This window comes from Drosophila tropicalis, unplaced genomic scaffold (assembly GCF_018151085.1).
Source record: "Drosophila tropicalis isolate 14030-0801.00 unplaced genomic scaffold, ASM1815108v1 contig_859, whole genome shotgun sequence".
NCBI lineage: Eukaryota > Metazoa > Arthropoda > Insecta > Diptera > Drosophilidae > Drosophila > Drosophila tropicalis.
The window spans coordinates 12,695,270-12,720,358 of NW_027173353.1; the positions used below are offsets into that span (position 1 = coordinate 12,695,270).

The 25,089-nt window shown below is 36.5% G+C and overlaps 3 protein-coding genes across 10 annotated transcripts; 1 reads left to right on the forward strand and 2 right to left on the reverse strand.

Annotated features, from left to right (window-relative positions):
• Positions 1-577: 577 nt before the first annotated feature.
• Eph (Eph receptor tyrosine kinase) lies at positions 578-8,875 on the reverse strand. Of its 3 annotated transcripts, none has more exons than XM_068296756.1 (13): positions 8,524-8,875; positions 6,844-7,207; positions 6,698-6,777; positions 6,146-6,326; positions 4,722-6,086; positions 4,353-4,529; positions 4,144-4,161; positions 3,072-3,200; positions 2,918-3,013; positions 2,481-2,851; positions 2,182-2,328; positions 1,781-2,110; positions 578-1,718 (listed from the first exon to the last, which is right to left on the reverse strand). In XM_068296756.1, the coding sequence occupies exons 2-13, from the start codon at positions 6,968-6,970 to the stop codon at positions 1,614-1,616; spliced, it is 3,126 nt and encodes a 1,041-aa protein (XP_068152857.1). In that variant the 5' UTR covers positions 6,971-7,207; positions 8,524-8,875; the 3' UTR covers positions 578-1,613. The 3 variants fall into 3 exon arrangements, with proteins under 3 accessions (XP_068152857.1, XP_068152855.1, XP_068152858.1); XM_068296754.1 differs by lacking the exon at positions 4,144-4,161 and adding an exon at positions 3,393-3,440 and having other exon boundaries at positions 8,524-8,874; XM_068296757.1 differs by lacking the exon at positions 4,144-4,161.
• A 1,893-nt stretch (positions 8,876-10,768) lies between these two features.
• CaMKI (Calcium/calmodulin-dependent protein kinase I) lies at positions 10,769-17,770 on the forward strand. 6 transcript variants are annotated; one of them, XR_011033223.1, is made up of 12 exons: positions 10,775-10,954; positions 12,049-12,281; positions 12,354-12,488; positions 13,121-13,165; positions 13,452-13,526; positions 13,589-13,727; positions 15,226-15,406; positions 15,735-15,818; positions 15,890-16,016; positions 16,074-16,161; positions 16,232-17,065; positions 17,283-17,770. XR_011033223.1 is itself a non-coding variant. In XM_068295910.1 (11 exons), the coding sequence occupies exons 2-11, from the start codon at positions 12,166-12,168 to the stop codon at positions 16,553-16,555; spliced, it is 1,314 nt and encodes a 437-aa protein (XP_068152011.1). In that variant the 5' UTR covers positions 10,769-10,880; positions 12,060-12,165; the 3' UTR covers positions 16,556-17,770. The 6 variants fall into 6 exon arrangements, 5 of the variants coding, with proteins under 5 accessions (XP_068152011.1, XP_068152013.1, XP_068152009.1 ...); XM_068295910.1 differs by having other exon boundaries at positions 10,769-10,880; positions 12,060-12,281; positions 16,232-17,770; XM_068295908.1 differs by having other exon boundaries at positions 16,232-17,770.
• Taf3 (TBP-associated factor 3) lies at positions 17,685-23,371 on the reverse strand. The gene is made up of 7 exons (XM_068296782.1): positions 23,053-23,371; positions 22,453-22,986; positions 20,716-22,395; positions 19,612-20,627; positions 19,216-19,546; positions 18,055-18,502; positions 17,685-17,975 (listed from the first exon to the last, which is right to left on the reverse strand). Exons 1-7 carry the CDS (start codon positions 23,198-23,200, stop codon positions 17,822-17,824), a joined length of 4,311 nt encoding a protein of 1,436 aa, XP_068152883.1. The 5' UTR covers positions 23,201-23,371; the 3' UTR covers positions 17,685-17,821.
• Positions 23,372-25,089: the final 1,718 nt, after the last annotated feature.

Below are 25,089 nucleotides of genomic sequence, written 5' to 3' on the forward strand. Positions count from 1 at the left end.
TTTTTTAACTGTGTGTGCTAGCTTTCATATGACAAAAAACCATGCTTTTTTTTTTATTTAGTTAAAGACAACTGCCCGACTTGCGTTAAAAATCAATCATTTGTTTCATTTAACATTGTTTTTGTACTAACAATTTTAAATGTACAACTAAATTACGATCGCCGATTAGTATTTGATTTCACTAAGAGCTTTCGTTCTGCTATTTAAATTTTAATTTATTTGGAGAGAGAAGCTGTAGAATATCTTGTGATATTAAGCAGAAAATTATCACAATTTCAAGTAAACCCAAAATCTATTACACAACACATCCGGCAACTCCATCATTGAATGGAATTGTCTGAATTGAAGTTTTACGGACAAAATACAACCAGCTAATTATTTTGAGTCCTGCAAGCGATATTTTGAATCCATTAGGGGCCTTGACCTGGTTCTTTCAAGTTAACTCCAAAACTGTAAAACAATTTTCTTTTGTATTGACTTTTTACAATATTTTTGTTTTTATTTATTTATTTTTTTTTTTTGTTTGATTTTTTAACGATATTAAATGAATCGCGCTACAAATAAAATACATGCTGCATTGTGTAAATAATACTAATACTTTATAAATCTACAATAATATATGTAAGTATAATTGTTTGTATGTAGATAGAAAGTGGATTCCGTTATTTTATTATTCCAAAATACATATTTATGTATGATTGCAAGTTTGCACGAACACTATGTATGTATGTTTATATATATATATATGTATATATACTATGTAGATATAAATGAAATTAAGAATTCAGCCTCATCAATAGTTTAAAAAAGCATGTTGTTTATGTATTTGTATATGTCCTATGTACATATGTATGTATGTTTGATCGTTTTGCATGTGTAAAGATCGGAATGCAGAATCCGACTTCAAAACTATGATAACAAAGTAGAGAATGAAAAAAAATGATGGCAGACAAACACGGACATCGGCATCCAAAGAACTCTATATTATTGTACCAATTGATTTTGCATCGTTATCACACTGTAATGCTCTGCCACGTTTTTCGATCCACCTAAGCTTTGTTAAGGACGTATGTTTTCTATCAGCGCAAACAATTAGGTGTTGCTTTATAAGATTTATTGCGATCCGTTCTGGAGAAGCAATGTAAATGCTGAGTGAAGCACATATAAGTACATTACCCGATTAAGAAACACAAAACCAAAACAGTTAGTACTTTATGTGGTGTGATAATAGTTCTTTATCAAATGGACCAGTTCTTCTAACCTTTCGTTAGTCGTGTTAAGATTTGATCAATATGGTGTCATACGATATATACATTTATATCGTTCATGAGGCTTCCATTGAGTCTTACAATTTGTCAATTTAGTGCTTTAAATCTGATTTCAGTTGTTTGGAGAAAGTTGCGACGAAGCAGGCGAGAGCCGTTTCTAGAGAAAAACTAAACGTATACAATTTTATATAAAATTCTAAAACCAGATTTAATTCTAAAATATCAACGCTTGCTCGACCGGTTTGCAGAAATTTAAAAGGCAGCCTTCTAACCTCACTTACAGATACTAAGCTACGAAATATGTCTTAACTTATGTGCTGTGTCTTGATGCCTATGTACATTGTATTATATTATTGTGTCCAGTTGACGGGCCTGGTGTAAGATTTTCTTCTGATGCCCCACCAAAGTGATGCCCATATCGGATAGCTGTTGAGCTGTTAATCTTGAGATCTGTGGGTTAAGTGAGTAGTTAAATATCGACTAGCGAAAATAATAAACTGATATCAACTCACCTGTTGGGCATTCACCAGATTAGCCTCTTTAAAATGCTGAGAGTATCTGGACATTTTTATGTTCTCCAACCACAAATCAGTGCTTATGAATATGTTCTGGCCACGTTGAGAATCTAATATATGGGTACCATCTGTTTCTGGTGAGTTACGAGTGGTCAGGAGCGACTGCGGTTGTCTAGCCAAGTTGTCTAGCGTTGAGACTATACTGGCAAAGGTTGGACGGTGCGTTCGTTGTTTCTGCCAGCAGTCCAACATCAGTTGATACAACGCCTCAGGACAGTCCATTGGTGCCGGCAATCGATAGCCCTTTTCAATACTTTTTATCACATCCTTTAAATTTGTAAAAAAAAAAAAACACACAAATCAGTAATATTTCTAATGAAACCAATAACCATTCATACCTGATTCGACCAGTTCCAGTACGGACGTTCGCCGTAAGACATGACCTCCCATAGAACGACCCCATAGGACCACACGTCCGATGCGGACGTGAATTTCCTAAAAGCTATTGCTTCTGGAGCAGTCCAGCGTACTGGAATCTTGCCACCCTAGAAAAAAAAAATTCAATTTTTTTGTTAAGGTTTAAAAAGTGCGTGAGGAAAAGATCAAGTGAAATTGTAAAAAGTTAAAGTTGATTCCATTTATGTTTACAATATCGTTTTCATAAAAGTTAATTCAAACATTTAGAGCGTTTACTTACCCGAGTTGTGTAAGCATCGCTTGCATTTTCAATTTCCCGCGATAGGCCGAAGTCGGCAATTTTGCAAATTAGTTGCGCATTGACCAGGACATTGCGTGCCGCTAGGTCTCTGTGAACATAATTCATGTCGCTCAGGTATGACATGCCACTGGAAATACCACGTAGCATTACAATCAGCTGCAGCGTTTGGAATTTTCCATCGTTAACCCGCAGGAATGTGTCCAAACTGCCATTTTCCATGTACTCAGTGATTATCATTACTGGGTTAGAGCGCGTAACTACTCCCTGTAGGTATATAACGTTCGGATGGTCAAACTGGCCCATAATAGAGGCTTCGGTTAAGAAGTCGCATCGCGCCTTCTCAGAAGATCCTAATAAATAATGGAATAATAATATTAAAACCAATTATAATTTCTACTATGCAACAAACTGTATACCTGGTTTTAAAGTCTTAATGGCCACGTCAATGTCTTGGACAAAGTTTGGCGGGATTTTCAGACGGCCGCGACAAACATCTCCGAACTCACCACCACCTAAATGAAAAAATAATTGATTAAAAAGACTGAATGAAATTAATGAAGTCAAATATACCAATTATAGCTTCGATTGTTATGTAATTAGCATCGATCTCGCGCGCAAACTCTCTAATAGCCTGATTAGGGTCTTCATAAGTGTGCGGATCTACGTAACTCCGACTGTTTCCAAACAGAGGCGTGGTCACTGTAAAGTATAAAAAATTAGAATTTTTCGTCTACCCCAACACCAGAACTTAAAAAACTATGTTGATTTAATATCGCAATACTCGACATAAAATATCAAAATTAAAAATATGTGGAAAAAATACAAGCTGACTAATAAAAAAGACAGAGAAACCCACACCAGAAGAAGTTATATAAAAATAATTGATTGTACCATTTGAATGCAATGTCTTGACAATTGGAGTTGTGTCCATGGAATTTACTAAAAATAAAACAAGAAAAGACAGGTAACACAAAATAAACATAGGATTCAAATATTTCAATATTAAAGAATGTCTATTACCCTGGTGTACAAAATTTATTTTGATTAAAGTAATTTGAAATTATAAAACACTAAAATTACAACAATCTATTTTTTTAATCTTTCATGAATTTTCGCATATCTCCAAATTTAAGATTTTCGTAAACAACTTTGTGAAATTCACTGAAACGTAAATGTTTCAATTGAAGGATATTAAATTACACTGTTCAACATCCAGTCCAAACTTGAATCAAGAATTGAAAACTTTTCGTGTTTCTTGCTCCAATATTACCCTAACTCTAACTCATATCGTCATTTCGTGACATTTAAACAATTAAGGGATTAATCAATCACAGCAACGTCCTTTGTGTTATACATCTCTCGTTTGTAACAGAGATGAAAAGCAAATTTTTAATCTATGTTTTTATTTATTTAATTAAACTACTCAGTTGTATATTTGGCATATACTTGTATGTACAATTAATAAGAAAACAAAAAAAGTAATGTCTCTTTGGTGCTATCCTCAGTAAATTTAATTTAATATAATTAAACTGCGCATTGATAAAACATAAAAGAATTATCTGTTATATTTAAGGCTAATAAGCATTAATATTTTTGTATATTTTAAATAACGTTTTATTCATATATAATTCGTATCACTTACTATATGTCACGACAAGTCCTTAGGAGGGAGATCGTTTTTTTTTTTGTTTTTTGGGATTAACGGAAGGGGATATAGATTTGTATTATGTATTAGGCACAAGGTTCATACATTGTGTAATCAACAATTAAAAGTATAGTCCTTTTGCTTGCATTCCATACATACATATACTAAGTATGGAATCGATTTAGCAAGTAACGGATAGAGCTTACCTTCATTACTGGCATAATCCATGGGAAGAGGCAAATGGTTTGTAGACTTCTTGTCGAGTTCATCCTGATGTTTTGATCGCATGAAGTATACCGTCGCCACAATAAAAATAACGAGAAACAGCACACCAGTCACAATAGCTCCCGCAATAAACCGTATTTGCACCGAATCATCGTATACTGTTTCAGAAACAAAAAGAGTTACAGAGTTACATTAGCTATACCTTAAGAAAATTGCTCTTCTGAAATCGCAGTATGACCTATCGATTATAAGAAAGAACTTGGAAGGCCAAAGACACATAAATATTGTCCTCGTTCATCGATAAAATTTACTAACAATAATAAAGGTAACATGTTATATAATAGTCTTACCTGAGCCTACTGACTGATGTGTATGGGCATACACCATATTGCTGTAAGAACCATATCCGTTAATAGTCTTACAACGAACTTGGAAACCATATTCTGTATTTTCCAAGAGGCCATCAATGTGTGCGTTGGTCTCTTTTGTATTTAGGGCGGTCTTGTTTATTGCCTCCAGTTCAAGCTTTGGGAACCAGCGTACTTCGTAAAACTCAAGAGGTGCATCGCTTTGAACTGGCTTGTCCCATATCAAATCTGCATCCTTGCTGGATATAGCCTTTATACGTAAATTAAACACAGTTGAGAGCATAGCTGACTCAGTAGTGAATATGATTTCGGAATGTTCCGTCTTAATGTCGTTTAGATCCAGTTGGCTGTTGGCTCCCGAATTCGCCGTCGTATTTGCATCACTAAGCGACACCGTCTCGTTGGCATAAAAAGCCGTATCGATCAGATACGATATTCCGTTAATGGCATGAATTTGCACGGTATATGTGGTCACTGGATCTAGATTGGTGAGAGTTATCTTTGTATCGTTAAACGTATCTGTTGATGGGTTGAACATAACATTTGGACTGCACAAGCTACAACGTATCTTATAGACGACGTCGCTCCGATATTTCTCCACCACCGACAACTGATTCGCATCGTCTCTAGCCGGTGGGTTCCATGATATTATCGCACTAGTCTGGTCGACAAATAAGAGGGTGAGATTTGTGGGCGCTCCAGGAGGCTTATAGCAGGGCATATGGCGGCCATCTCGGGGATGTCGGTAAAATCCAGGGAGGCAGTTGCACAAAGGAGAGCCCGCTTTTGGAGCACTAGAATTGGGTGGGCAGGGAACACATCTACTAACCTCAGCCGACCTAAATGTGCCCACTGGACACTCGGTGCAGGTTTTATTCATATCGTTGGGTTCATATCCAACGCGACAGCGGCAGCCGCCTGTAAGAATGGTCCATTTGCCATCACCTTTGCAAAGATAGGTCGGCGGTTCGTAGGCCTCTGCGTTATCTACACACGTCCCATTCTGTTTCTCAATAATGGTTATTTCTCTGCCGGTGGGCGTTTCGTTGAAGTGCGCGAAATTTTCGGTCACTGCCGGACACGTAATATAGTAGACCTTTACTGCCAGCACACTGATGCATGCCCCCTGGTCGCGGAATGCAAAATACACTCCTTTCTTGTTTACAGCGATACTTTTTACTTCAGTGTTAATGTCCACATCGGAGTTTTGATTAAAGCGACCCTCGCCTGCCGCTATGCGAGCGATCAGCTTATAACTGTCTGTTTGCCATGGCGGTGGCTCCCGTGTGGCCGCATCAAATTCGTAAAACAACAAACTAAATGTCTCTTTACATGACAGAGCGTTGCCTGTGGAAGACGTTAGAAAATATGAGAATTGCATCTCATGTTGTTTCTCTTTTCTTTACCTGGAAACAGAGAGCAGTCTCGTATTGTGAACTGGATTTCGATGTACAATCGATTTGCAGGCCCTCGATCGATGAATGGTGACCATAGCCAGTTATTTACGTTATGGTAGGCAACATCGCAAACCACGTAACTTCGCCAGTTAATTCCTTTCACGAAATCTGTAAAAGATTCTTCCACCCACTGATGCAAGATTCGAAGATAACAATGGGAAAAATATAAAATGTTAGTAAATATCTTAATATATGTGACACTTATGTCACACCAAATTTGCACACAATAGTGTATTCCTAAAATAGGCTAGATTTTTATCAAATTTTTAAAGATGGCTTTTAAGAAAAACTCTTAATCTTGATGGTTTTTCTTTTTCCGATAATCCTAATCTATTTATTAATCATTTAATTTTTTATATGATGAAATTTTCTTATACTCTTTAATTCCCACCTCCATTGCACTCGACGGAAGGTACTTTTTTGAGGGAGTCTCAGAAATCTTATATTATCCTTCAAAATTCTTTTTATTTCTTTGATGTCTATATTTAAATTTATACATACCCCTGGAGTCTGAGCCTGTGGGCCATATGGATATCGTGTCCATTCTAAAGTAGCTTCTCTTGTTGTGTCCAGTAAAACAACTGAAAAATGGTTGGTATGTTAATACGATAAATATAAATCTATTTTTAAGTCGACAAATATTTTACCTTGGTCGCAGTTTATAATCTTTATTTGACTAGCAATAAGCCAAATGCCAATGTTGAAAAGAGTCAGCAGTGACATCTCGGAGATAAATCGAGATCGGGGTCTTCTGCAGTGAAACTGTTTTTTCATTGACTCCGAGACTGATTTCGTAGATTAATATCTACTGACTGACGGTGTCCTTGTTTGAATGGAAGCCACTTGATTTGCGGAAGTAAAAATGTTGACTTCGCCTTTACTTTTTCTCTGCATCCTTGTCCTTGTTTTCGAGACTCCTGTTTTTTTATATCTATTGCATAAAGATTCGAAGGAATTGAGCTTGCACTTCCTTTTTGATTTAATTAAAAATAATGGCATCCGAACTAGCGTCTGTAACAAATATAACAAAAAATTAACAAATTATACCCGCAATTGTTTTATTATTTAATTCTGACCAATTGCATTTAACGTCATGTGCAGTACTAACAGAAACGTGCCAGTTAAAATGACTATAGTACCTGCTTTTAATTTTTACAGTTTATTAACCAACACAATTTATACTTTAATTTTGTTTGCTTTGATTTTTGGGATAATTAGGCTTTTCAGCATTTTCCTTTGAAATCGAAAAACCATAATGAATAGCTTATTTATTTAAAAAAAAATTCCTCATGAAGATGTGATTTTACTTTAAACAACAATTGTTGTTTCCAGACCTTCAAATTTTTTTTTGCCTTCGCAGGACTTTGGTTATCACTCTGTTTTAGCTTTATCTTTTTGTTTCGTATGTAACTATCTTTAATTAAAAAACAAAGAACGATATTAAATTTGTCTGGGCCAAAATTCACATACCCCTGCAGTGCGAAACATTTCAAAACATTTAATTCCTTCAATAAAATTGTTTAAATAAAGTGGGCAGATCTGTTCTTTGAAGAACAGCAGACCATATAAAGTGTCCTTGTCAAGTGGGGACAGTAAACTTGTACAAAAATGTACATACATACATATATGAATAAGTAAGCGTGCACATTTATAAAACTATGACGATAAAAAGTTAAGGTTTAGTAAAAACTCTAAATTGCTTGGGTTTAGTTAAACGGTACAAATGTGTCGCACGAGGTATGTAAGTCACCATGTTAAAATGATAAAATCCTAATGTATAATTACTTTTAGCTTGTTAATTGCTGGCAGAGTTTACCAAAATTCCTGGAGGTGTTCAAAGCTGTTAATTTTAATGTCAAAGCATCTTTTATTAAATAGTTTAAAGGCTCTCAATTTATGACAAATGGAGTTTCTCTATTTAACAAAAGTAATAATCCATGTCATATATACACAAGTAGATAAATGCAAAAAATATTTTGCAGACCTGGCGAACTATTATTTTAGAAATTTAATTCAACTATCATTAGTATATATACAGATCCTTAAAGTATTTATTTTTTCACCTTGCTCTCGTGCATGATGTCCAAAGTCCATTTGGTACAGTGATATTTACCTTTACCTGCAAGGACACTTGCAGATGCACTTATGTACATATATACTCTCAATACCCTGGTATACATATATATAAATGCATATGCATGTATGCATGTAGGTAGATTCATGTGTGTAAGTTCTAAGGTACACAGTCACACACACGGATACTCTAAGTCAAGGCAGGCTCTTTTTCGATTCATAGTTGTAATGAATTGAACTACGAAAGGACTTACCGTCAATTAATTTTAGACAATACAACTCCGCTATTTAAAACCGAATTTTAGTACTTTGTTGTGTCTCAGGATATCCGATTCCCATTTCGTTTAACGCATACACACACACGCATACAGTCGCAGGCATACACATTTCGAATACACACACATTTTCGGGCGTCCCTTGTTTCTTATGACATTTTGTTTTCCCTTTGTTAGCTGATCCTGCATTTCTTAACCAAATTCATATTCACAAACTCAGCATTTACCGACCGTGTGTTTTTATTTATAATTCACGAAATTCAATAAAATAACAATTTTGTTGCAAGAGACTCCGAGATATTTTTTATTCAGTGTTTAAAATACAGTATGCAGTGCTGCAAAAATACCGCAGCACTATCGAATATTATCGATATTTTTGAATTTGAAACCGAACAAAAAAAAATACCATAAGTAGAAAAAGATACCAAATAGTTAAAAAAAAAACCAAAATAACGTAGTATTATAAAGATATTTCAATTTTGGAATTATGACTCAAATTCAACTCACTTTTTGGGTGGTGCGTGGTAGTAAGCCCAGATTTAGTATAAATGACATTATAAATAAGTTACAGGTAAGGTTTTAAAAAATGTTTTTTTTTTCAAATTTTAATATTTAGCAGTTGTAGAATGTTGTGTGAAAATTTGTAAATCGGAATAAAACAGACAAAGATATAACGCTTCAATTGACTGGTCTTCAGTAAAGCTGTACATTTTTGGTCGATTTTCCGACGAACAACATTTTCCAAAGACGGTGAGCACTCTAGCGGGAAATCCACGTGACTGATCGTTTTCAAATTTTTCACAAAAATTTTACACGTAAATACGAAATAAAAATTAAAAAAAAATGTTTCGTCATTTACAGCGGATATGTTTTAGCATGAAGCAATTAATTTTTTTTTTTTTGTTTTCACAAAAAATGTTTGAAAATGTGTTTTTTTGGATTTAAATCGAGAAAATTCAGTCTGTCGCACTACAACTTAACATTTCTTGGGAACCAATTTCTTAGGTTTTAAGATTTTTAACGAATATATGTAATTAAATTTGGCATACTAGTAGTCAATCAATATATAGCGACATACTAAATTTAATAAAAATTGAACTGAAAAAAGCTTACGGGTAAAATGTGTTTTACCAGGCTTACTAAAAAGGCAGAGTTGGCCATTAAACATAAGCTACGCCAAAAGTGCCTTTGTGCTTGTATTAGTGAGTGTTGTAAATTTGTAATCGTTTTTTTTTCGAAGTTGGCGATACAATTTCCTTAATATTCTTCAATAATTCACTTGAAAGCTTTGAAGATTCTATAAGATCCTTACTTAAACGGGACAAATCCATAATTGATATTCGACAAACAGTATGGAATCCGACCAATTGTGCTACTGTAGAACAATTTCAGCAAAAAAACAGTTTAGTCTTGACAATAACAAATAAATGGCAGTAGAGTAAAATGGCTAAGTTATGCCAGACTTCCTTCAACAATTTATTTTGTTCATTTTTCTAAAGCTTTCTTTCAAAACTCTATGCAGCCCAGTGAATTCAGATAAATTACGACAAAGTTTAAAGTTGACAGACTGCTTTATTATTCACAGCTGATGATCTGCAAAATGGAAAAAGGTTAATAAAAAATCTATAAATTCTATAATAATTCCGCTTATTGATTAATTTTTTGGTCTAAATAATGACTCAGAAAAAGTTTAAAACATTTTGACAATACATACTTGTTTTTCATTATCATTTTAAAACTAGTGTCATAAACTCACTATTAGGATGCGAAAAATTTAAAAAATTTAAATTTAAAACTTATTATTTAAAATTATGGTGCTTGGAGATTTAAAAAATGCAGTTTTAATAAAAATATGTGTGTTTATGAAATATTTATTTACATACCCTTATTGGATTCAAAATGAGCGAAATAATAATTACTCGCACCCTTAGGACTATTACTCGCACCCTTAGGACTATTACTCGCACCCTTATGACTATTACTCGCACCCTTAGGACTATTACTCGCACCCTTAGGACTATTACTCGCACCCTTAGCAACTTAAAACGCGTGAGTAAACCGCTCGAACATGTGAGTAAACTGCTCGAACATGTTCGAGTTCGCGAGTAATGTTCGAACATGTTCGATGGTTGCTCCACTCGATATTTTTTTCGAGCGATGGAAAAATCCATCGATAGTATCGATGGTGCCATCGATGGTTTTCCCAGCTCTAGTGTTTAAAATCAATGAAAATCGTTGAAAAAAAGAATTTGAAAATTCTTGGTCTGAGTGGTGTGAATGCTTTTGGTTTCGTGAATTGTGTTTTAAAAAATCAAGTTTTAGTGGTACGAACTAAGGTGAACAAAATTTTTATGCAATCATTTAACGCAAGCTTGCATTAAAAGTTTAAGTCGCGATTTATTTTCGTGGTGTAAGTACATTCACACAGACACAACACATACACGCGCGCACACACATATTGTTTGTAAATTCGTGGGAGTGTGTATGTGTATGTATCAAAACGACCGCAATCTGTTTAGTTTTAAAGTTTAAGACAATTAAATCGATCGTGTATGTACCTATGTATATTTGATTGTTTAGATTGTTTTTGTGTAGTTTAGACAATGCTATTTTTTAGTAAACTTCCCGATTTGCGTAAACACATTTCGTAAATGTGGGAGGAGGGTGGGCGGATTTGGATGCTTTAGGTTGAAAAAATCTATGCCTGCCATATATGTACATAAATGACGATTGTCTAATATTCTATGAATGTTTACATATTAAATTTCATTTAAACTAAATACCGATCATATTCAACTAGTCTTTTCAACATCGTGTGTACCTGCTCGAAGCTTATTACTACGAATTTGAAAGCTTTTCCTTAGAAAGGATAAATTTGGTAATAGGATACCAATTACAATGCAGCGTGAAGAATTGGTCCCTATATCTCTAAGGGGATGGTAAACTTTAAGAAGTCCAGTATTTTTTTAGTTATAGTCTGGAGTAACGTATAATAACTAGACAGGTACAATGCAATGTATGCACTTCTCATTAAGGGATTAGGGTCATCTCCGATGGGAAAAAGTCTTATCAGCTGAAAAGTGACCCGTAAGACTTTTAAAATCAAAGCGAAAACAACATTTAAACTTTATACGACATAACCAGTATACAATACTCTACAAACAGATGCGTCCAATAAGTATTATAAAATCGTAAAAAGTATGAAAATAAATCCACATTTAATCAAACCTTTGATCTATGTACATACATATGTATCAGTTATTGTATATTTTACGTACACATCTATGTACATATGTCTGAAACCGACTTTTAACAATCCTAGTAATGGCCGGGAGGTGGTAGATTCAACAGGGCTTTCCTTAGGTTGCAACCTAATTTTGTTTCAAAGTAGGGTGACTGCTCGTCGCCTATACGTAGGAAATTTACGTGTTCAAATACATTTTTAAAATGTATACGTGCGCACTGAAAAACACAATCCGCTGATAAGCTGCGTATCTCATTAAGTTTGATTTCAGATTCCGTTTAGGCACAAGCTATGCGCAATCATCGGATGCGTTAACCTCTGTTTGCCGCTCAATATCTCTCCACGCACAAATCTAGAATCGAAATCGAGATCAGGATATGCCACTATTTGGTAAGAAGGACTCTGGAAAGAAGGCCAAGGCGAAGGATGTCAAAGAGTTGAACAAGCAGGTGTCAATCGAGGAGAAATATAATCTCCATGGCCTCCTTGGAACGTAAGTTGGGCAATAAAGTTGCATTCGGATCAGTACTCGGTTAATGCGACTCTATATTTTTACTCCCAAAAGCGGCGCCTTCTCGGAAGTGCGTCTGGCGGAGAGTAAGGATACGCCCGGTGAACATTTTGCAGTCAAAATTATTGACAAGAAGGCTTTGAAGGGTAAAGAGGAATCATTGGAAAATGAAATACGAGTGCTGCGAAGGCAAGTAGCTGTTCAAATATCCACAAATTCACAAAACTAAATTGCACTTGCGTAACAACAAAACCATTCACATCTGTCATCCTTCCCCACGCGGTAGTAGCACCTATTCTGGATGCTCAAAATAGAGAAGTGAACTTAAATCCTAATTGCCCCACCAACTTTTTTTTGGTAGACTTTATATTTAGCACGGCTTGAGAAAGGTGAAAAGCAAATCGGAAATTATATTTTTTATGAGTCGTTGGTATCAAGGTTTATATGCTTTTAGAATTTCAATTATTTTCGAACTATATTTTCGGTTAAAATTTGTGTTCAATTTTAGTTTCGTATTTTCTTTGACAATGGCGCCTCCATTTCTCTCAGCAATAAATATATGGAAATTTTGTAGTTACATACATATGTATATGAAAATCCACTGTCTCCCCTCACCCCACCCCTGGCACTCACGCTCTCTGTTTTCCTCCTGCGGATTGATGTCCGTCATTGTCCAGCGTATTAAGCATGCTCTAGCAAAATACAATACAGATGTTTTAAAATTTAATGAGTTTTTTTGTTCTTTACGCTTCTGTTTTGTTGTTTTCCTTATTTCATTAAAAAATCTTGTTATTTGCTTAATTTGCTTTCTTTCTATGTAGGTTCAGTGCAAATCATTTTGATGCCAACTGCCCGAACGGATCGCGGTGAGTTTCGACCCCACGAACCTGATACCGATACTTTTAAACCGATCACACTTGAAGTAAAACATTCCTGATGCATAACTGAGTTAGAGTATGGTCCATCTTAGAGTAAAAATGCATTTCCTGGGATGGGTATAACAATTCATATTGACTTCGACCCACTCACTTCACTCATCAGCAGTGTGGAAGGAATTTTAGTATTTCAATTTTCCTCTTCCGCACAGACGACTTTTTTTCAAAGTACGACCACACATAGTTATACATTAATGGTATATTACTTTATTTGCAGGCTCACTCATCCGAATATTGTGCAACTTTTGGAAACTTACGAAGACAAATCGAAGGTGTACCTAGTGATGGAATTGTACGTCTTTTACATTTGCATTTTATTTAAACGCATTTCGTAATGACTTGTTGTATCCATAGAGTCACTGGTGGTGAGCTGTTTGATCGTATTGTGGAAAAAGGAAACTACACTGAAAAGGATGCGACCGATTTGATACGACAAATACTTGAAGCCGTTGACTACATGCACGAGCAGGGCGTTGTTCACAGAGATTTAAAGGTAAATTGACGTAGAATAGACATCAAAGTGCCCCTTGATCATTGATAATCTTATTATGATGACGCCATCACGAAAGGTTCCAGCTTGTCATGAAATAAAATGACGTGTCGTAAATTCTCTAACTTTTTTCTAATTATCACGTTACAAAATAATAGAGCCGGAAAGCTACATTTTTTGGCAACGAAATTTATATTTTTATACCATACACCCATAGGGTGAAATGGTATATTAAAGTCGCCAAAGTGTATGTAACAGGCAGAAGGAAGTTTCTGCGACCCTATAAAGTATATATATTCTTGATCAGGATGAACAGCCGAGTCGATCTAGCCATGTCCGTCTGTCCGTCCGTCCGTCCGTATGAACACGCAGATCTCGGAGACTATAAGAGCTAGAGCCACCAAATTTGGTATGTATACTCGTGTATTATGTACATACATAGAGTTAATTGGAATTTCGGCCACGCCCCCTTACGCCCCCAGGAATCACATAAAACTATTTTTCTTAAAAAGTATAACAACTAGAGACATCAAATTAAGTTTGTATACCCGTTTAGTTAGCGCGCAGAAATTAATTGTTCAAACTTTTTGCCACGCCCCCTTACGCCCCCAGGAATCACATAAAACTGTTTATCTTAAAAAGTATAATAATATTTGGTATGCAGACTAGTTTAATAGACGCGCAGAAACTGGCTATTTAAGAATTTTGCCACGCCCACTTCCGCCCCCGCAAATTAAACAAAACTGATTTTATCAAAAACAAACAAAGCTAAAGTCACCAAATTTAGTATGTATACTGGCTTAGTATGCGCGCAGAGTATATATATTTTCATATTTTGCCACGCCCACTTCCGCCTCCATAATTGAGAAAAACCGATTTCCTCCTCGCATTCAAATTCGGCAGACTAATTAATCTTATCTATTTCTACAAAACTACGAAAGTAAATTGAAATCGGACTAGAAACATGCAAAATATGCGTATGAACGTATTTTACAAAGCAGTCCACAAGGCCAGAATTGTCCGTTGGCTAGTAGCGGCGCTAGAGTGCTCGTGTGTTCGTAGAGTGAGCGAGATAGCACATACTATGAAGCATGTAAAAACAATTTAATAGACATACATTTGGTTTTCGAAATTTGAAATGTTTGTTTCACCTGGTGTATGGTATACCCAAGTCGACGAGTCGACTTACTTGCTTCATTTATATACATATATTCTGATTTATTAAGACACTTAAATAAGGCTATAGTTATGCAAAATGTGTTATGTGATGTAAATTCTGTCAAACTAAACCAAGCCACGATCACCAACAGAGCGCGTGGATGGACAGAAATAAGCTCTTTTAATCTTTTTAATTATGTTTCTGACACAAAAATAGAGATTAGTTTCAATGTCCGCTAAATTAGCGTCCATTAATTTAAAACTAATATTTGTTTTGTTTATTCACATTTCATAAATTTACATTAATAAATTTAATTTAATTAAATTTTGTTCTGTTCCATAGCCAGAAAACTTGCTCTACTACAGTCCAGACGATGACAGCAAAATTATGATCAGCGATTTTGGTCTCTCCAAAATGGAAGACTCTGGTATAATGGCCACTGCTTGCGGAACTCCGGGCTATGTGGCACCCGAAGTTTTAGCCCAAAAGCCCTACGGCAAGGCGGTTGATGTATGGAGTATAGGTATTACAAATTTTTGTTTACAACACTATTAAACTGTTAAAAAAAAAAATTTAATTGATTATAGCCTTGTAGAGAGTATTATAAAATTATCGGACCACTATAATTTGTGTATGTTTGGCATTGAAAATATCGATCGAAAAGCCTACTTAAAATAGGCTTACAACTGTGAGAGATTGCTCATATTTTTTTAAAAGAAAAACTTATATATAATGAACGATTTCAAAATAGTACGCTCTACAAGGATATGTGAACTTCGCCGCAGCCAAAGTTACCTTCTTTTATTTAAACAATGGTAAAAGTTTATGTTTTGTAACTGTTTTAAATATAGGTGTTATATCATACATTCTGCTTTGCGGTTATCCGCCTTTCTACGATGAGAATGATGCCAATCTGTTTGCCCAGATTCTTAAAGGTAAATAAAACCCGTTAAATAAACCAAATACATTTGTACATTTTGTTTCCCTTTTGTTATGCTGATGATAGGTGAATTTGAGTTTGATTCTCCATACTGGGATGAAATTAGCGAATCGGCTAAACATTTTATAAAAAATTTAATGTGTGTGGCTGTGGAGAAGCGTTTTACATGCAAACAAGCATTAGCGCATCCCTGGTAAGTTACTAGCATTACACTTTCTCGACTCATTGCATTCAAATTATTGTTCTACAGGATTTCTGGAAACGAGGCAAGCAGCAAGAACATCCACGGCACTGTGTCAGAGCAGCTTAAGAAGAACTTTGCAAAATCCCGTTGGAAGGTAAACACACGTGCATATATGGATTGAGTTACTCTGAATGCATCTTTTAACCAATTTAATTATTTTATAGCAAGCATATTATGCAGCCACTGTGATTCGACAAATGCAGCGTATGGCGCTTAGCAGCAATAGTGGAGCCTCAACTGAAGCTGCCGGCAATGGTAGCACACGCGTTGACGCGGCAACAACCATGGACGGCGCCAAATCCATGACAGGTGGAAGTGCACCAATATCAACATTCGAGCCATCAACACACCTCAGCACACAACTTCAGAGCGAGCCGACTGTGGAGCAACCATTGTGCCCAACGACCGCAAATATAAAACCAGCGCACGATATCAACAACCACCAAAGAATCTCGCCAAATTGTAGTGGCAGTGGCCAAACGAACTAAAATATTCATATAAGTTAGTTAAATATATGTAAAGTACTTTATCATGAAGCTTGGCTATCGGATCAACAGATCCAGAACCACTTGCATACGGCACATGCATTTCATCGCAAAGATATGTCCGGGCCGATAAATCGCTTTGTCCTTTCGAAATTGGCCACTGAACTTAAATTCGGCATTCGTTTCGAAGCAGAAACAAAATACTTGTATCTAATTACAAATGCCGCTTAGATTAGAGTAATGGGCCGTCAAATTATGTACCGGCTGTGTCATCTTCATATCTCTTGTTCTCTCTAAATATTTCGAGATTAAAAAAAACAAAGGAAATAATTGATGTCATATCAAAGATTTTCTTATACTGCGCTCTCTTTCTGTACTTCTTGCTTATTAATGAAGCTGTTATGGTCCATTCGCATCCAATGATTTTTCGTACTTACAACACAAAGCACATAATCAGCATCAATCACAACCAACGTTTCTACCAACTCTACAACTATGTATGTAGTAACTAAGGTATGTAATCAAAATATGTTTGGTGGCCGTTTTTTCTCGAAAGTAGCTTTGTATATCGGTATATATGTATTAGATACTTAATTCACTATTATATTTTTTTCACCGAAACTAAGGAAAGCGTTTCGAACTTTTCCCTGGTAGTAATAGTTGTGAATGGCTGCTATATGGAAGATATATATATTAAAACCACCTACTAACAAACTATATTCAATTACAGATTTCAAAATTTGGCCAGCAAATATAGCACTTAGATAGATTTTCGATCCTAAATCCTGGTGAAACTGCATTAAGAGTAAATTATGGAATTACCTACATATATCTTATGCCTATCCTAATCCACAATAAGTTTTCTAGAATATACACATATTTGTTTCAATTTCTCTACATTCTTAGAGCTCCGAAGTCCATGCAAAAATTCACGCATCCACTTCACCGGGTTTTCGCAAATTTAAATTCAAATATTTACTAAGCGCACAAAAAAAAAAAAAAAAAAAAAAAAAAAACACATATGGCCACAGGGCTCGGTGCTCAATTATAATTTGTACATAATATAATCAATTTCAGTCTTTCGACTACTGATATATCTACTTTGTATATAAATTAAGGATACGTTTATCAATTGCTTGATTTTTTGCCGTACTAAACAATTTATTATACATACCTAAATATACGTTATAATAAAACAAAACATAAAATCCGTTACAATCCACGATTTTACCAAATTTCAAGTTGGTGGAGTTTATGCAATAAGCTACTCTAAATATAAATAATATATAAATGTATCTGCTTTATTTTTTTCTTGTTTCGCTTCTTCTTCTTTTCCGATCCGTGAACTTTTTTTCTGGTAATGCAAACACGGCAGAACCAGTCGTCGTTATCCTTTGGAGCAACTTGGATGCCAACACATATCCTAAAGTTAAATATATAAAGAAAACAATATTAGCTGGGGTCTCATGATTAGACTCTGGGGTTCACCCCAACGCTCTTACCAATGATACCAAGCGTCGCATCCATCACACCCAATCATAGCGGAACCATCGTCCACTTTACCGCATGCCGGACATATCCAGATCCGATTTCCCTCAGCATCCACATAGGAAGATGGACGATTTGATTCCACGGTTTGGGGAGGAGGGCATTCCGATTTTGAAGGCGAAACTGTCACCGTTGAGACTATGGCACTGCCACCTGAAGGAGGAATAGGTGTAGGAGTAGACGCCAACATCAGCTGTTGCGGTAGAAGAACCGAGCTGGCCGATAGAGTAGCGGAAGCAGGGGCTCCACCGCCAGTTGTCAGCCAGCTGCTTGAATTGACAGCCGTGCTAGATGGAACATGGGTGTGAGTGTTGGGAATTGCACTCATTTGAAGGGGAAGCGCCATTGGAAGTCCACTAGTTGAAGCGGAAGCAGATGTAGGTAATGATAACTGCAAGTCAGCTAAAATCGGAAAACCCAAATTTAAGTTCTTTATAAATTGGTAAAACAAAAAAAAGAATTAAAGAGCATACGAATCTTCGGAATTGAAAAATAGTTTACAAAACTCATTGACTATCGAGTTCTAACATCTTGATTTATATTTGAAAATGAGATGGTATAAAGCTCTCGTGGAATTTATTGTTTTAGCCCATCAGTTTTGTTATCGAAAATATTGTAACCAAATTTTTTAATCATCAGTCAAGTGTATTTTCGAAAGATTGTTTTGTTATAAAATCTGTTCTACGGAACATTTATAAAGTGAAATCGAAGTTGTTGCATTTATAAGGCTAATGAATGTTTGACACAGCCGTCTGGTCTATAATTGTTTAATAATTATCTTAAAACTACAATTCTATAGATCATATCAAAAAACTAATACTTTTAGGTTACAATATTTCGAAAACTAGACGGGGTAGGCGTCATTCTGAGATTTGGATTACGCAAACATATATGTATATATCCGTTAAAAAAGTGCTCCCTGGTTTTCGGTATAATTTGGAACAGTTTTACGACGAAATATTTTGTACGTGTAAATTAAGAAGTGGCAATTTAACCTATTTTTAAAACAGTTTTTCCCGGTGTGATTGTCGCTCTAAATATTCGAATTTTGAAATTTCTCTGCGTCAATGTGTCTCCCTGTTTTATTCTTTAAGGAGCTTTTTTTTTGCTCTTACATTGTTTGGGTTTTGGTGGTCCTGTGACTAGTGGTGAGAATCTGGCTAGTTCTGGTGAAGGTTCCCGAACGCGATCGCGTTCCTTTTTACCAGAACCAATCTGTGGTAAAAGTGTTGGTTCCTGATCCATTGGTAATGGTGTGGATTTTCCACTGAGCTTCAGAGTAAGTTTTGGCACCTGATTGGGCGACAGCTCCAACTTCGGTGAGTTTGAGATATGCACAGTCGGTGCTAAGGACGATATCCCTGCACTGGGCGGTGCAGTCGACTCTATAGCATTCTGTGGCGGTACTGCTATTGAATCAGAATCAGCGATCGTAACACTTGGAATCTAGAAAAATATTAATAAACTGGACTTATGGCATGCTTTATTATCTATGAGTCTCATGAACTTACCTGTTGCTGTAGTTTATCTTTCTTCTTGTCCTTTTTCGTCTTTTTGTCCTGTCCTTTTGCTGGTTTCTCGCTATGAATTAAACTAAATTCGCTGGAGATTAATCGTTCCTTGCTTTTTGATTTATCTTTTTTGTCCTTTTTCTTTTTTATTTTGCCCTCTTTAGGCTTCTTAAGTTTCTTGTGTAATTTACGGGATCTTAATTCATCTGTTGAACCAGCAATATTAAGGGCTGGGTTTGCTGGGGTAATTGTAATGTCATCAAAGCTTCCAAAATTGGGCATGAATGGTTGATGTGGCCGTTGAGCTTGTAACTCTTCAGGCACATTTAGGTTTAGTTGAATTGGTGGGACACCGGATGTTCCGGACGTGGCTCCAACAGCCAAACTGGTGACGGGTACAGTCTGCGAAGAATATGCCGAACCGCTTTCCACACGTGACAATGGAATGAGATCGGCGCCGCCCGCTAAACTATACTTATCGTTTCCCATCAGGCTGTGTATATTGAACGGAGAGGGGGAGATCGATGCAACAGTTGCAGCAGCGGGGTTGGCACTCGGTAAAGCAGTGGGCAGATCGCACGGTTTTGCCTGTTTCTTCACTTTTTTAGCAACAGCAGAAGAAGGTTCAAAAAGAGGAGTGTTACGAGGCATTGGCGTAATTGGTAGTTGGTTGGTTGTATCAGATTTGGTTGAAATTTTTGGTACAGGCGATCTTAAGTTAGGTGTTCCGGCAACAGTATATGGAAGTTGGGAGGGTTGTATTATGTTCGGTCGGCCAACGAGTACATCAAAGCCCCCTACTGCTGGCGAAAGCTGAGATGTTTTTAATTTTGCTGGGGCTGCAGCTGACTCATCGGAGTCATCAGACACTTCAATTGGATCACCTAGATTGCCAGTTGCCGACAAGGACTTTAGCTTTGAACCAAACGGGCTTATTTTCTGGACCTCGGGTGATGTCAATTTCATCGACTCAGGAACCAACGGAGCCACAGGACAATATCCAAGAGGCTTTATGTCTACAAAGGAAGCGATTTTACAGACTTAGGCTCGAGAATTCAACCGTAGGTCGTACTCACCTGTGGGATTTATTGGCATAGGCCGATTAGTGATAGAATCGGTAGAAACAGTCCCCCCGGGAAACTGCATAAAGGGGGGGTATAGGTACGGAACTTTGGCCAAAGCTGGGAATCCCTCCAGTTGTTGCCGAAAAAAGTCCAGGGCCCGAAGGAATCAAACCTGGGCGCGGGGGAAAGCTTAAAAGCGGCAACAGCGGTAGTTGATTAGTAGGGTATAGTCCTGGACCTGGGGGAAGGCCTGGCATACCCATTCCTACGCCCAACATATTAACAGGACCCTGGGTAATTCGTTTTGTTGGCGAAATCCGCATGTGCATGTCGTCGGGCGGAAAGCCGTCACTCGTTTGCAATGGCAATGGCGGATCGTACTTTGTGCTCTTGTACTTCTTTCGTTCTTTTTTCTCTTTGTTCTTTGGCTGCATAAGATTGTCTTGGAATTGTGGAACGTGGCTCAAATTAAGCGGCTCCATACCTACTAATGCAGCGGGATCTAACGATTGTCCAAGGGACAATGGTGGCGCGAGCGTTTGTCCCAGAACTCCCAGCATGGTCTTGCTCGCCTTCATTTTTTTTGGCAATGGTTGCATAACCAACGGATTTAACGGTTGTTTGGCTTGATTTTTTCCGCCAGGTTTACGGCCACGCTTCTTGGGTTTGTTGGCATCAATGTTAACTATATCAACTCCGAAAGAACTGACTGTTGGAGTAGGATTCTGGTTGGTGGTGCCTGACGTTGATATCGTCATAGGCGAGAATTGTTGTGGTTGTTGTGTCGGATTGTTTATTTGACTCTCAACGTTGACAGTTAAGGCAGGCGGCGCTGGTGTTATCGTTGTCCCAGACGGCAAACTAATTAATGGTGGCCCGGCCGCTGTATGTCCAAAAAGTGATAATCCTGGCGCCGAAGCAGTTGGGGCTGACATCTTTTGTTTCGAAATTTTTTTAAAAATATTTAGTTTATTTCGGTCGGGTTCACTTGCCAGCTTGAGTCCCTGAGGGACTTCAGACTCTTCTACAATTGGAGCACCTTCCGGAGTAGGCACAGGTTGTACAACTTTTTCTACTGTGAGAGGAGGAAAAGAGGCAGAAGACTCTTCAGTCAGACTAGTATTGGTACCACCAAGACCATCTACGTAGCCAAATGGTTTTACATCAAGCTGCTGCTGTCGCCTTTGCTTCTGCTTGGCCTGCTTTTTAAACAGTTTTTCCAGTTGGGCGCGATCAGCAGAGCCATCCGGCAAGGTTGGTATCACGCCACGGTTTAGATGCTTCTTTGACTTCTTCACCAGCATTAATGCGTTACCACTGTCACTATGGTTTTTGGAAAGTTTTTGATACATTTTCATAGCCTTTCGCTGTGCCTTGTCATGGGCTTTATCACCTGGTGTCCCGCCGGCATTACCAATTAAATGCTTTTGTTTCTTATTTTTTTTGGTGGCCTTGGAAGCAAGGGCACCAGTCCCTGGCAAGATAGAAGCCGATTCAGTTTGATTAAATGGTGTCGTGTGAGTCTCTTTCTTTTCGCTACTGAGCATTATATTCTGACGCTGCTGTTGATCTCTTTCCCGTGCCAAATCGGTTTCACCAACAAATGAAGGCTGTTTCTCCTTTGTGCTAGTTTCCATTGCTACTGGTGGCAACGATGGGGGTGGTGATGGCGGCGGCGAAGGTGGCGGTGGGGGTGGCGCGTCGAGACCTTTTAGTTTTACTGCCAATTTAAGAATGTATAGCGTTTACCCTTTGACACTGAATTTTATTTTCTTACCAATAATATCAGGAATCACAGACTCGGGCAGTTTGCCTTCAATTGCAGGCGAAATAAAGCCACCACTTGTCATGACCACACTTCTGATTTCTCGAACCGTGTGACCCTCAATGTCTAAGCAATTGTCTTTGGCAGGGAAATTTAGAAGCTTAGCGGACGAAGCAGTTTCATTAGGATTACCAGAGTTTCCCATAAGAACCTCTTGGCTTGCAACTTTCTTTGTAGCCTCCACATCGACTCCTTCTTGTTCTTGATCGGAATAGGGTGCTTGCAAAGTGGAAGATGAAGCAGCTGCTGCATTTGGCTGCATCGGTGGAAGGTACTCGAATATATACACGGGGCGGGTAAGGGTCTCTGCACTCCCGGGTTTTAGAAAGTTTAAATTCGAAGCTCGTTTCACTGGGAACGCTGGAACGTCACGTACAAATGGTACAGGCTCAACATTGCCGATATAGTCTAACAACTCGTGGACATTAATATTAAGGCTCTTAAGTGTTAGACGTGCATCCTTTAATGTGGGCTCTATTCGATTTGCTGTTTACATAAAAAGAAAAGAAAACGTGTATAATAACAACAAAAAAGAAACAAAAGTTAACTCACCATGTTCCATTTGACTATGAAGGTCGTGGGCGAATTCCTGCATAAATTTCTGCAAAATGTCTTGCAACAGTTCCAAGGGGGCATTTTGTGTGCTACTGTAGCCAATATTCTGTGCTATCTGAGCGATAATGATACGCATAAGCTCCATGTCTGGCTTACAGATAGAAAGCTTTAGAAAATCAGTTTACGAAATAATACATCCGCGTATAAACAAATCGAATAATTTCGAGTGTTGGAACGTATCTTTGTGGTGTAGGATATACGCGGAAATTTTTTTTTTATTTCTAAATTTTTTCATACACTTGATGCGTAAATGCTAATGATGGTACAAAGTTAAAGGTGGAGAGCTATCGATAAAGTTGTAAATTTATCTTCCTTGGGCCACGTTGAACCCAGTGAACATATTATATGATATTTATATATTTTATATTATATATGTATGGTTATGAATTATATTATATATATATAATATCATATTACTATTTGAAATTTTATATTATTTTAATGAATTGATCTGGATCATATCCGCAAATACATATCCAGGAATCTTTTTCCTGAAAGTCATGCCTAAATGGAGAAGTAATAAAGTACTTCTGATACACGCGAAGCATAACTGCTGCGCCAGTCCTTTTCGAGAACGGGTAGCTCCTAAAAGGAACGCCTTGATTATAAATAGAAATGTATTCCCCCCAGTCACACCAGACCGGAACACCAGCTCCCGAGATTCATTTTCGCATATACATATGTACATTTGTATGTAGATAAATATATTTAATAAGATAGTATAACAAGATTTAATTTAGATGTATTTATATATTTAGAATTAAGATTATGATAAACTTGGAATAACGAAAATTCTGTTTAAATTTTTTTTGTTTTTTTTAATTTTTTGACATACAATTTTATTGTCTTTGATTGCTAATTATGTACAAAGTTAGAGGCGGAGAGCTATCGATAAAGATGTAAACCTTTTGTTCGGCTATCGCTCATCACGAACTGCACTTGTCGCTTTGGTTGAAAAGTTTACATTGAAAAATAAATTATGGGGTTCCTCCTTTTTTTATTTTCGTGTATCAAATGCCTTATAGAGTTGGGTGGTTTGAACCATCGATAGTATCGTTTTCATTGCAACTTTACCGCTTATTTTAAATTGTAAGTGAAGTAAAAGCCAATATATTTTAAAATGAAAACAAAACAAAACCTTGTATTTTCCTAAAAAAAAATTTACATCAACACTTATAATGAACTTAGAATATAAACTTCAGATCTAACTATTATTAATATATTATTAATGTATTTTAATTTAAATCAACTTTATGGACGAGAAACGCCACCTATATATAGACAAATTGATTTTTCATCGATACTATCGATAGTTCATCGATAATTTTGGGAGCAACTGTCGGTAGGTTAAAGATATTACAAAATTAAAAAAAAAATTTTTTGGCACGTTTCTTTTGCATATTGTGTATGATAGATGTTGAAGCTGTCCAAATTGAAGAATTATAGCCCAGTTTATTTTCTGTCAACAAAGCTATGTGAACATGCTCTTATCGAAATCAGTGCTGCCAGACTGTCTGTTTAATAGCTTTAACACTTTCTTGGCTAAAAATCTAGCTATTTTTTAATAAGGATATATTTTATTTATGTATATATAACATGCAGTCAGAAAAAAGCTTTTCCGATCGCATTAGATATGTATGTATATCCTGTTGTACAGCAATTTTGGTGCAACATTTTTATGTTGTGTTTTGTTACTTTATTAAGACTTTATAAAATAACAAAGGTTCTATATCTTAGGAATTAAGAATGTTTCACAAAAGTTGTAAGCGAAATAAATTTATTTAATTTGCTTACAACTTTTGTAAAACATTTTTAATTCTTTGTTTGTAATTTAATTTGTCATTTTAAAATTCGCCAAATTGCGACTAAACCGAAATATAAACTTTTGAAATCGGCGAAAATATAATCTGATAAAAAGAGAGATTAACCATTATGAAATCCCCTTTGCGAATCGTTTTTGACCCATTTTCCTTT